At 42.5% G+C, this 14,044-nt stretch overlaps 1 protein-coding gene across 1 annotated transcript in view; it reads right to left on the reverse strand.

The window, feature by feature from the left end:
* Nucleotides 1-2,246: 2,246 nt before the first annotated feature.
* Nucleotides 2,247-14,044, reverse strand: part of pudp (pseudouridine 5'-phosphatase) — a 145,343-nt gene continuing 133,545 nt past the window's right edge. Inside the window, exon 4 of the mRNA XM_080876846.1 lies at nt 2,247-3,430. Within this exon, the coding sequence (XP_080732972.1) occupies nt 3,254-3,430 (177 nt within the window). The 3' untranslated portion in view covers nt 2,247-3,253. The remainder of the gene's footprint in view (nt 3,431-14,044) is intronic.

The following is a 14,044-nucleotide window of genomic DNA, read 5'->3' on the forward strand; positions in this document are numbered from 1 at the left end:
CATCCAGCAGAGCCACTATTACTGGATGTTGGCATTCTTATGTGCGCTAGCCTTCTTGGCAGTTTAGCCACAGCCAGTTTGTTGATGATAGGCAGGCTTGAGAGACGCTTTGGCGTGGGGTGTTGAGGGTTAAAAACTAAAAGTTCTGCTTTCTCGCACAGAGTAGAGCTATTTGTTCTGTTCACATCTTTAAAAGTAGGCTTCCTCGAGGACTGTTAACAAAAGGACTTGGCAATGTACAGAAGTAGTGCAGTGTGCTAGGATGAAACCTTTTGGATTCTGATTACTTCTGGGACAAATGAATTTAAATATTTACACTACTGCTCCTTGAGTTGATGTCCAAGGCTCCCAAAGGTTACAGCCAGCACTTCTTCCACCAAGGTGGCAACTTCTTCTCTCTTCAAATCCCATTACAGAAATATGAGTTCTTTCCAAATCTTCCAGAAAAATGCATCCCTGCTTCTTCAAAGATATGACATTCAGTAACTAAGTCCTAAAATATAGGACGGCTTGCCGGCATAATCTGATGAGCCTGCCTATCCAGTACTTTCCATATTCAGTCACAGAGAGCGTCACTGCGTGGCACACACTAAGAAGAAAAATGTTTAAATGAGGTTATCTGTACAATGTCTCTCTGCTGTCCAGTGATTTGACTTTGCCTGTGGAGAAGCTGCTTGTCTAAGTGCTGATAAAGTCCGGATATAAAACCTGACACTGAAGATGAATGTGTCCCACAGCCACGCCAGCCTATCAGTGGTGAGCACAGACGACAACACGGGCCTGGGAAACGTGTCAGCGAGCTATCTCTGCGCTTCTTCCAGGCTCTCTCCTGCCCTCTTCGCTCACAGGCAGAAATGAAGTCGAAAAGGTTTGTGGCAACGATAAAAGGCGAGGGTGACTGGCAGAGATGGGAAATAGTAGAAACTCACTTTGCTGTTTGCCTGTTTTCGCTTGTTTGTTTGTGCACTGCCTCGAGCGCTCATACAGACTTTATAACAGCACTCTGTAGCCAAAAGACCTAAAGATGGCTGTGTGACAAATGCTGGATCTGAAAAAGTATTAGTCCAGAGCAGAAAACCAGGATCTTCAAACATGTATTAGAATACAAAGGCATGCTCCTCAGAAAGGCGCTGTTGGAGGATTGGTGCCAGTCAGTGCGCACTGGCCATGGCAGGAAAGAACACCACAGCCATTTAATTATACTGTGGTCTGGTGATTCTTACATTCTCATCAATGCACCTGTGAGTAGTTTCGTTAGGATGAATGTGATCAGCTTTTCCATTGATTTGCATTCACCTTTTCTTCTTACGGGATAAAACCACGCAAAACACCCCACAACATCATAGAGCCACCAGATCCCCTCACTGATATCCATAAATCCAACTTCCACGGACTCTTTCTGCAATACCTAAAATCCAGAGTTCTCTAAAGTGGGTTTAAGTGCATCCTCTATGTCAGTCTTTTTGTAGAATGCTCTTCTTTAAAATTAAATGTGATGATTGAGACATTTAAACAAAGAGAGACAAATGCAGTACTAGTGCTACATTATGTAGGTAAGTGTGCGAGAGATGATATGTGGCGTGACGGGTAAACTGAACACTGCTGGACCTACAGACCCACAAACCCCGCTGCCCATTACAGTGGATGAAACACCACGGGCCTTTTTTATTATCACCTCTCAAAGCTGTTTAGCTTTGGCAGGTGGCAGCATCTCTCATCTCTACTTTTATAGAGCACAAATACTCTGTAGTTTCTTTCATCTTGGTCTCTTTGGTAAAATGTGGGTCGTTCATATGAAGCCGTAAACAGTAAGGAGCTTTGTCTTGTACTTAATCTCCTCCCTTCAGCAGCACCGCTCTAAATCCTGCAGTGATTGTGCACACTTGGTCCTCATGATTATCGTCAGCATTTCACACGTTAACTGATGCTATATGAAATGTTTTAAATGCCTAAATAAATTAGCAATGACGCACAGCTGCTATGTGTTCATGAACTCTATGCTCTGAAAAGCTGTGCTGAGAAATGTATGCAAGTCTGAAAATAACCAATTAACTAATTAAATCTGAAATCAAAGTCAAGAAGAAAATTATTAGGGATTAGGAACGAATGCAAACGTATTATCTTCTGGGTTTGTCATAGGATTTATTTATTCATTTAAGGAAGGTGGAGAAAATGAAGTCAGGTATTATTTTTCAGGCATAATTCTTTTGGAAACAAAATGTAAAAAAACACCTTTGCCTTGCTGGAAACAAGAAATGAAGACACACAGAAAATGAAACAATCACATTTCAGGCCCAGAGACAGTGACGACTCTGTAAGCAACAAGCACAGAAGAAAAAAACAGCTGAGACGACCTTGTTGTTGAGGATGTGAGGCTATGAAAGGGGAGTCGATGGGAGTAGACTGAGGAGCTGCGGCACCAGCCTCCTCCAGCCTGCTCCAGGGTTCCCCCATTAAAGCCTGCTCTGCAAGCAGATGGAGTCAGTTCAGGAGTGAGGACGACTCACAGCCTCTTCACTGGATCACACTGAGCAGAGGAGGATTGTCTCTGACATTTCAAAAAGGCATCTTAGACGAAGTGTATGACAAGAACAACTTCAACTTCGCGATGTGTCCACATCCAGACGACCACAAAAGGTGATACTGTGTTAGAATGACAGACCTGCATCTGAAGCTTTTCCAGTGACTCCTCCGAGAAGCTACAGTTCATAATATGAGGATATATACTTCGGGATAACAGCACCGACGCTAATATTAACCATTCATTATTAAATTAAATTATCAGATTAAAAAGTCACCTAACGAATGTAAGACAATTACTTGTGTGTGTGTGTTTGTATTGTGCATCATTGAATAAGGGCCAATGTGCCTGCTACTCTGGGTATTTTACAGGTGACAGTGAAGAACCTGAACATGGCTCAACTCAAACTGCTGATGTTTTCTTTATTAGATTTTTGTACGGTTCAAATGAGCCTTTCGATAACAGGAGTACGATAATAAGACGAGTCACATGACGTAGTTTACATCACCACCACCCTAAGCTGAACGGTTCCCTTTGGAACAAAGATTAGAACCATCAGGTTCAACTTTTTAGTAAGTAAGATGTGTAGGTGTAATACAGATTTACATTTGCAGATTTACGGTGCCCATCCATTTACTAATAGTTTACTCATTTATGAAGTTATTGTTTAACAACCAATCAATTAACAATGGTTACTAGCTTCCTGAATTACGTGCTGGGGTATGAGCCATTTCAGTCATATGCTGGCAGGCCAAAGAGCTCCGGCTCAAACTCCTCCATACTCCTTAGTCGCAGCGTAGCCTCCTGGATAAGGCTGCGGTCCAGGTTGTCATCGGGAATCGCGACCACCTGCATTCCTGCTGCCAGTGCTGCCTTTACACCATTGGGAGCATCTTCAAACACCAAGCACTGGGCAAAGACAGGAGAAAAGAAAAACAGTGATATTATCCTATATACTCACCTGGATTTCACCTCCTCAGATGGCACAAACATGAGAGAAAATTATATAATTATATAAAAGTATAATTAATTTTTTCTCTGTAGCTTGACTCTGCTTAATCCTGTCAGGTAGAATATCCATTTATTTTAAGAATAATGACCCTGATGAGCCATAATGCAGGCCAAAACTTCAAACATACTGCAGCTGCCAGTGCTCCCCCTCAACCTCCCCGTAGATTCAGTTTTATTTGGATAGCGCCAAATCACAACAGCCACAAGGTGATTTTAAGTTACAGACTCTACAATAATTTATTGCTTTTATTTCATGTCACTAAGGATTACCCAGAAGTTCTTCATCTTTTCCTATTTTATGAAAATGTGATGGTTATACAACAATATCAGGGTCCATGACAGACTCAATGGTGCTCAAGTGGTTGAGAATCTGCCTGCTGTGCTACTGTCTGTCAGAATGACCACCTTCAAACTGTGAGGAAAACGACACCGTCAGGTGGGAGCCCAGTTTAGAGGTAGTGGTAAACAAAGATCGTGGGTTTTCACTGCACTGTGGGCAGCTGCATGATGACGTGTGATGCTCAGCAGCGGTTCTGCTGAGTTAATGCACTGTGGAATCCACTATGACCAAACTGCTCTGACAGCGTCATCAGTTTCACAGTAAAGCTGATGTTTGTGCATGTCCATGGTGCAACTGCAGAGCATATATGCAAGTGGTCCTGACAGGACTTCTAGGGTGGTATGTGAAAATACCAGCCGCACAGGAGTCAAGACAATCCTGTGTAAGTCAGTATATTTGTTTTAACGAATTGGACACTATCAACACACAGCCCACAGGAGCAAATGCATCTATGATCACATCTCATAGAGCTAGAGGTTGAAATTTCTACTGTGGACACAATTTATTTTTAAGCAATATAAAAAAGACAAAATACAAACAAATAAATAAACTAGATCTTCTGAATTTACCACAGGAAATATATAAGAAACTTCTTTTTCCATTTTCTTTTCAAACAGGCTGGAACTGAACATAGTAATAATAGCTGAAGCATTAATAATAACACACAAAACAAGATGTTACGTAAAAACATTTTTTTAAAAAACACGCAGACTAACTGCCTTTAAAAAATGGTTTATGCACATGTTCAGCAAGGACAGTGTGGCAGCTGCAGCCTTCACTGGGAGGTCGTTCTGCTTTCACTGTTCAATAATCACAGGAGAGAAGCAAACAGTGGTAAGAGTGCAGCACTGTCAGGTTTAGGAGGAATATTTAATCCCAACTATTCAAAGAGATTTAGCTGGAAACAGAATGACATCTGTGCAGATGTAGACACAACAAACTACCTACTGCAGGGGTGGGCAACTCCAGGCCTCGGGGGCCGGTGCCCCTGCAGGTTTTAGATGTGTCCTTGAACCAACACAGCTGATTTAAATGGCTAAATTAGCTCCTCAACATGTCCTGAAGTTCTACAGAGGCCTGGTCGTGTGATTCAGGTGTGTTGACCCAAGGTGAGATCTAAAACCTGCAGGACACCGGCCTTCGAGGCCTGGAGTTGCCCACCCCTGGCCTACTGCCATGCCAAAATATACGGTGACGTTGGAGGTGAACTATTTAAACGCAGCTGAAATTAAGCCCATGACACTTGACCAGTAAAGTGAACAGTAAACACAGACTTGCAGCAGAAAATCAGTACAATCAGCACAGTTAATTGATCTTGTTCAAGATTTATCTAAAACGTTGTCAGAATTAGAAAAAGAAGTGTTTTGTGTGAGGGTGCACTGATCTTCACCTTCAACTGTTAGTCCTTGACTCATCCAAATGAATATTTCTATAATCAAATTCCCTCAAGACTTTCTGTGTAACTCTTCGGAAAAAAGGGAATTCTGATAGCACGCAAACGGATCTGAGAAATTCATCCTTTAGTCAAAATAAATGTCAGCAACAACAGACAAAGTTTTCAGTTTGGCACAGAGATGCACTGTTTGCTCTTCTGCCTCCACACACATATGACATCCCATTCTTAATCCATAGGGTTTATTATGATGCTGGCCCACCCTTTGCAGCTATTACAGCTTAAAGTCTTCAAGTAAGGCTTTTCCACAATATTTAGGATGTATGGGTGTGTTTATGGGAATTGTTGAGTCACTTTGGAACAGGAAGGAGCCATCCCAAAACTGTTCCCACAAAGTTGGGAACAATAAATAGTTCAAAATGTCTTGGTATGCTGAAGACTTCCAGGGGAATAACATCGCTCTTTTGGACCATCCTGCGTGTTCCCCTGATCTAAATCCAACTGAGAGCCTTTGGGGATGGATGGTGAGGGACGTTTACAAAAATGGACAACAGTTCCAGACAGAAGATGCCCTTCGTGTAGCTGTCTTCACCACTTGGAGAAATGTTCCCACTCACCTCATGGAAAGGCTTGCATTGAGCATGCCACAACGGATTTTTGAAGTGATCAACAATAACGGTGGAGCTCCTCATTACTGAGTTCATGTTTGGAACTTTGATTTCTGTTTTGGGGAAAAGTATTGTTGTTTTTGATCAGCTGTAAAACTATAATGCACAAAATGTTTTCAGGAGTGGCCAGACTATAAAAAATCCTCCAAAAGCACACTGACAACTCATCCAGGAGGTCACAAAAGGACTCAGAACTCTAGAAATATCGGGCTGGCTGTAACTCAGGAGGTAGACCAGATTATCTAGTTATGGATCCCTGGCTGGTGCAGTGTGCATGCCAAATATCTTTGGCCAAGATACTAACCCTAAGTTGCTCTCCACTTCTTCTTTCCTGGGTCTTTTCACGTGTGTTATGAACAAATCTTTTTTTCGGTACCGGTACCGGTTTTATTTTGTTGTATTTATCCGCGACACCTTAAAGGCCGGTCCTGGAAAATATTGTCGGGCATAAACTGGTCCGTGGCGCAAAAAAGGTTGGGGACCGCTGCGGTAGAGCTCAAAGTGGAAATACACTATTTTAAAGGGCTGTACACACCCTGTATGCATAAGCAGAGTATATTATCATGCATCAGTGACAGCTAGTCAGTGACAGCTAGATACGATTCCTTTTTTGGTGATTTTCTACAATTAACTGCCTCTCGCCCCGCTGTTTCCTGTTGTTCTCTTTCAGCAGCATAAAAATAGACGATGTCTATTATGCATCAGTATGAATGTGTGTGAATGTTAGATAGAAAGCACTTGTGTAGGAAAAGCATAAAAAAGTGCTCCTGGTTTAAGTGAATAGTAACATTCATTCACTAAAGTCAAACATTTGGTCTCCTCCGTTCCCAGAGAATGGACCACTGTTTAATGAAGAGTGGGTGCCTCACAATGACATCGCGCTGTTGTGTTTTTGTTTTTCATCTCCAAATGCTCTGTTTAAACTGAGTTTTGTTGTTTTATGCGTTTTATCCTGAAATAGGGGTTATGATTTATTCACACAGTGCTTCTACATTTTGGCTTAGTCTTTGATGAATAAACAAATATAGCGAAATGCGACATGAGTTGTTTTTCAGGTTGTATTACCTTCATTCTAACACCTGGTATGGGCTGGACAGTTCTTTATTATATCTTTACAACTGACAGAGGGTGTACTTTCTTTTTTCTCTTTATCACAAATTTCTCTTTCAATTCCATTTTTTCTTTTTTGTGGCTTATGGCTCCAAACAGCACTTGAGTGTGAATAAAGGAAGTTGCAGTTTAATGAATCTTAAGCTCTACAGGAGTCACCAAACGCTAAGCTTTACTGAAGCCTTAAAAACTCTTGTTCATTTCAAGTCTAATGCTCAGGCTGAACAAAGGGGCATCCTCAAGCCTCTTTAAAACATAATTGACTTCTGTGATGTCACTAATCCTGAAACTGAAGGATCTTGAACAATGGTGGTGGAAACACTCAGAGTCCAGAGCACTCTTGCTAATTCCCTTGATTGAGAGCAATTAAAAACAGTAATTATCCAATGAGCTCGTGCAATGACCTTTAAATCTGCTTCCTGATTGTGCTGAACTGGATGAAAACAGACACAGATGCACAGCAGACTAATAGCTTGGGTGGATTACAAAAGTCAAAAGTTAAAGAAATGAACTAAAAATTTCTAGAGCTGCACAAAACAAATCTGTGGATCAACAGAAATAGCAAAAAGAAAAAAGAACCACTGAAAGGATTATATGCATGTTAGATACACTACTGGTCAAAGGTTTTGGACCACCCCAGTGTTTCCAGTTATTTATTGAAGTTCAAGTTGATCAAGTCCAAATGGTACAAAGGTGAGTGGTGAACTCCCAGAGGTTAAAAAAAGGAAAAACAATGTACATTAAAGCTGCAAGCAGCGTTATGAGGGCCCTCGCACCCCCAGCACGTCGAGCCACGCCCAACACCTAAAACCAGCACCTCCGATCTGATGTCACATTGATGGAATTCATGCATTTAACCACCAGCTAACAATTCATCTCATTCAATCATGATTATAGTTGTCCCACTAGGTGGCGCTCTAACTATTACAGACAAATGGCATAACAAACATTTCCTAGCTCGAGTCTCATCACGCCTGTGACCTTTGGGAGAGATTGAACATTTTGATTTTGAGTGACAGCAGATTACTGCTTTTTGGCGAGTGATTGAAACTCCACGTGCCGCCATGACCACCCCATTTCCCTTAATGTAAAAAGCTTCGCAATTTAACATCACAAAGGTCTTTAGATTCCACACACTGGAGAATGGTTCAATATGATGAAATCCCTTGGAGGAGTTCGTCAAAGTATGAGGCCTGAAAAGGGGGGAAAATGTCATCAAAATTACACATTAATTTTAAAATGGCTGACTTCCTGTTGGATTTGGGATATTGCTCCAAGAGACTTTTTTGTACATCTTGATATCTTACACAAGCTTACCAAGTGTCAGACTCATAGATGAAACACAGAGCATTGGCTGATGTTTTGAAATATTGTAGGGGGCGCTGTGGAGCCATTTTGCGCTATTCAAGGAAAATGGTTACATAACAACAATGCCTTCATCCATTTGGAGGTGTGTGCCAAATTTCAAGCCTCTATAAACTTTCCAAGCCCCTCAAAAGCCACTTCATCTTTCATGATGAACCGCGTTGCCACCAGGGTGCGCCGTTCAGTTTAAAGTCACAATTTTTGCACTGAAGCATCACGAGGGACTGATGGGGATATTCACCGCTTTTGAGGTGGCCACGATGAACCTGTGAAAATCAGTACAACAAAGTTAAAGCCATGACATTTCCTGTTGCCACTAGGTGGCGCTGTCCGTATTTCCGACAATGGGCACATCAATCTGTTCAGGGCGGGTCTGACATCATGCCTGTAAAGTCTGATACTGATCAGACTGGATTTCATTGAGTTATACTAATTTGTTTCTTCATGGCGTGACATCAAAGTTCGCCATGCTGCTGGGGTCACACCCTTTCGCGAAAACTCACAGTTTTCACTGTAACCCAAGACCAACTCCTTAAGGCTTTCCTGGAGAAATTTGAGGCTGCAGATGTCACCCATCACTATACTGTACCCCAAAGTGTAAAACATGACATTTCCTGTTCCCACTAGGTGGCGCTGTCCCTGGTGTCAAATATGGCAGTTGAAATATGTTCAGGGGTGGAGCCTTATCATATGTGTTCACTTTGGTCAAGGTCAGAAAATGTATGACAAAATGAGAGGCAATAAGATTTTCATGGCGAGTCATCGAAATTCGCCGTGGCGCCACGGCCTCATAGTATTGTGAAAACTCAAAAGCTCCGCAATTTAACATGGCACAAGGGTGTAGTTGACACTGTCCAAATTTGAAGGTTATGAAATGAAACCCCAAGGAGGAGTTCGCAAAAGTTCGAGGCATGGAAATGGCAAAATTAGAGCCAAAATGTCACCTTCTCTTCCAAATGGCGGACTTCCTGTTGGGTTTGCGTCAATGGGCCCACAGACTTTTTTGTTCGTCTTGGCATGATACACATGTGTGCCAAATTTCATACATGTAGCTCAAACCATGTGGTCGTAGGGCTGCATTTAACAAGGCATAGGTGGCGCTCTAGAGCCATTTCCCAGTGCTCATAAGTAAAACCATTAAAATACAAAATTTTTCACCAGACCTGGCATGTGTGCAAAATTTCATGAGTTTTTGAGCATGTTTAGGCCCTCAAAAAGGCCCTTGTTTGGGGTGAATAATAATAATAATAATAATTAAAGCTGCAAGCAGCGTTATGAGGGCCCTCGCACCCCCGGCACGTCGAGCCACTGCCAACACCTCAAACCGGCACGTCCGATGTGATGTCACATTGATGGATTTCATGCTTTTAATCACCAGCTAACATTTCATCTTATTCAACCAGGATTATAGTCATGCCACTAGGTGGCGCTCTAACCATTATGTACAAATGGCATAACAAACACTTCCGAGCTCGAGTCTAATCACACCTGAGACGTTTGGGAGAGATTGGACATTGTGTTTTTGAGTGACAGCAGATTACTGCTTTTTGGCGAGTGATTCAAACTCTAAGTGCCGCGATAACCACCCCGTTTCCCTGGACGTAAAAAGCTTCGCAATTTAACATCACAAAGGTCTTTAGATTCCACAAACTGCAGATCGGTCCAATCTGATGAAATCCCTTGGAGGAGTTCGTCAAAGAACGAAGCCTGAAAAGAGGGGAAAATGTTGCCAAAATTGCACATTAATTTTAAAATGGCTGACTTCCTGTTGGATTTGGGATATTGCTCCAAGAGACTTTTTTGTACATCTTGATATCTCCTATAAGCCTACCAGGTTTCAGATTCATACATAAAACACAGAGCTGGGGCTGTGGTTTTGAAATTTTGTAGGGGGCGCTGTGGAGCCATTTTGGGATATTCAATGAAAATGATCACATGACAACAAAGCCATCGTCACATTGGAGGTGTGTGCCAAATTTCAAGCCTCTATAAACTTGCCAAGACCCTCAAAAGCCACTTCATCTTTCATGGTGAACAGCGTTGCCACCAGGGTGCGCCGTTCAGTTTAAACTCACAATTTTTCCACTGAAGCATCACGAGGGACTGATGGTGATATTCACCGCTTTTCAGGTGGCCACGATGAACCTGTGAAAATCAGTACAACAAAATGAAAGCCATGACATTTCCTGTTCCCACTAGGTGGCGCTGTCCGTATTTCCGACAATGGGCACATCAATCTGTTCAGGGCGGGTCTGACATCATGCCTGTAAAGTCTGGTACTGATCAGACTGGATTTCATTGAGTTATACTAATTTGTTTCTTCATGGCGTGACATCAAAGTTCGCCATGCTGCTGGGGTCACACCCTTTCGCGAAAAGTCACAGTTTTCACTGTAACCCAAGACCAACTCCTTAAGGCTTTCCTGGAGAAATTTGAGGCTGCAGATGTCACCCATCACTATACTGTACCCCAAAGTGTAAAACATGACATTTCCTGTTCCCACTAGGTGGCGCTGTCCCTGGTGTCAAATATGGCAGTTGAAATATGTTCAGGGGTGGAGCCTTATCATATGTGTTCACTTTGGTCAAGGTCAGAAAATGTATGACAAAATGAGAGGCAATAAGATTTTCATGGCGAGTCATCGAAATTCGCCATGGCGCCACGGCCTCATAGTATTGTGAAAACTCAAAAGCTCCGCAATTTAACATGGCACAAGGGTGTAGTTGACACTGTCCAAATTTGAAGGTTATGAAATGAAACCCCAAGGAGGAGTTCGCAAAAGTTCGAGGCATGGAAATGGCAAAATTAGAGCCAAAATGTCACCTTCTCTTCCAAATGGCGGACTTCCTGTTGGGTTTGCGTCAATGGGCCCACAGACTTTTTTGTTCGTCTTGGCATGATACACATGTGTGCCAAATTTCATACATGTAGGTCAAACGATGTGGTCGTAGGGCTGCATTTAACAAGGCATAGGTGGCGCTGTAGAGCCATTTCCCAGTGCTCATATGTAAAACCATTAAAATACAAAATTTTTCACCAGACCTGGCATGTGTGCAAAATTTCATGAGTTTTTGAGCATGTTTAGGCCCTCAAAAAGGCCCTTGTTTGGGGTGAATAATAATAATAATAATAATTAAAGCTGCAAGCAGCGTTATGAGGGCCCTCGCACCCCCGGCGTGTCGAGCCATGCCCAACACCTGAAACCAGCACCTCCGATCTGATGTCACATTGATGGAATTCATGCATTTAACCACCAGTTAACATTTCATTTGGTTCAACCATGAGTATAGTCGTCCCACTAGGTGGCGCTCTAACCATTATAGACAAAGGGCATAACAAACATTTCCGAGCTCGAGTCTCATCACGCCTGCGACCTTTGGGAGAGATTGGACATTGTGTCTTTGAGTGACAGCAGATTACTGCTTTGTGGCCAGTGATTGAAACTCCACGTGCCGCCATGACCACCCCGTTTCCTTGAACGTAAAAAGCTTCGCAATTTAACATCACAAAGGTCTTTAGATTCCACACACTGGAGAATGGTTCAATATGATGAAATCCCTTGGAGGAGTTCGTCAAAGTATGAAGCCTGAAAAGAGGGGAAAATGTCGCCAAAATTACACATTAATTTTAAAATGGCTGACTTCCTGTTGGATTTGGGATATTGCTCCAAGAGACTTTTTTGTACATCTTGATATTTTCCATAAGCTTACCAGGTTTCAGACTCATAGATGAAACACAGAGCAGGGGCTGTTGTTTTGAAATTTTGTAGGGGGCGCTGTGGAGCAATTTCGAGCTATTCAATGAAAATGATCACATGACAACAAAGCCTACATCCATTTGGAGGTGTGTGCCAAATTTCAAGCCTCTATAAACTTTCCAAGTCCCTCAAAAGCCACTTCATCTTTCATGGTGAACCGCGTTGCCACCAGGGTGCGCCGTTCAGTTTAAAGTCACAATTTTTGCACTGAAGCATCACGATGGACTGATGTTGATATTCACCGCTTTTGAGGTGGCCACGATGAACCTGTGAAAATCAGTACAACAAAATTAAAGCCATGACATTTCCTGTGGCCACTAGGTGGCGCTGTCCGTATTTCCGACAATGGGCACATCAATCTGTTCAGGGCGGGTCTGACATCATGCCTGTAAAGTCTGGTACTAATCAGACTGGATTTCATGGAGTTATACTAATTTGTTTCTTCATGGCGAGACATCAAAGTTCGCCATGCCGCTGGGGTCACACCCTTTTGCGAAAAGTCACAGTTTTCACTGTAACCCAAGACCAACTCCTTAAGGCTTTCCTGGAGAAATTTGAGGCTGCAGATGTCACCCATCACTATACTGTACCCCAAAGTGTAAAACATGACATTTCCTGTTCCCACTAGGTGGCGCTGTCCTTGATGTCAAATATGGCAGTTGAAATATGTTCAGGTGTGGAGCCTTATCATATGTGTTCACTTTGGTCAAGGTCAGAAAATGTATGACAAAATGAGAGGCTATAAGATTTTCATGGCGAGTCATCGAAATTCGCCATGGCGCCACGGCCTCATAGTATTGTGAAAACTCAAAAGCTCCGCAATTTAACATGGCACAAGGGTGTAGTTGACACTGTCCAAATTTGAAGTTTATAGGACCAAATCCCAAGGAGGAGTTCGTTAAAGTACAAGGCATGGAAACGGTAAAATCAGACCCAAAATGTCACCTTCAATTCAAAATGGCGGACTTCCTGTTGGGTTTAGGACATTGCCATAATAGACTTTTTTGTTCGACTCTGAACGTTATATAGGTGTACCGACTTTCAAACGTGTAGGTCATACCCATACCGGGGGCTCGCGTTTTTCATTTTTCTAGGTGGCGCTACTGAGCTAATTTTCCCTGGCCATGTCTGAGAACATTAAAATACGTAAATTTTCACCAGACTTGACGCGTGTGCAAAATTTCATGAGTTTTCGAGCATGTTTAGGCCCTCAAACGGCCAATTCATTTGCCGAAATAATAATAATAATAATAATAATAATAATAAACAGAGCAATTACAATAGGGCCTTCGCACTGTCAGTGCTCGGGCCCTAATTAAAGCTGCAAGCAGCGTTATGAGGGCCCTCGCACCCCCGGCGCGTCGAGCCACGCCCAACACCTAAAACCAGCACGTCCGATCTGATGTCACATTGATGGAATTCATGCATTTAACCACCAGCTAACATTTCAACTCATTCATTCATGATTAGTTAGTCATTCCACTAGGTGGGGCTCTAACCATTATGTACAAATGGCATAACAAACATTTCCGAGCTCGAGTCTCATCACGCCTATGAGCTTTGGGAGAGATTGGACATTGTGTTTTTGAGTGACAGCAGATTACTGCTTTTTGGCGAGTGATTGAAACTCCACGTGCCGCCATGACCACCCCGTTTCCCTGAATGTAAAAAGCTTCGCAATTTAACATCACAAAGGTCTTTAGATTCCACACACAGGAGATCGCATCAATCTGATGAAATCCCTTGGAGGAGTTCGCCAAAGAACGGTGCCTGGAAAGAGGGGAAAATGTTGCCAAAATTGCACATTAATTTTAAAATGGCTGACTTCCTGTTGGATTTGGGATATTGCTCCAAGAGACTTTTTTGTACATCTTGATAT

This window comes from Rhamphochromis sp. 'chilingali' (assembly GCF_963969265.1).
Source record: "Rhamphochromis sp. 'chilingali' genome assembly, chromosome: 3".
Taxonomy (NCBI): domain Eukaryota; kingdom Metazoa; phylum Chordata; class Actinopteri; order Cichliformes; family Cichlidae; genus Rhamphochromis; species Rhamphochromis sp. 'chilingali'.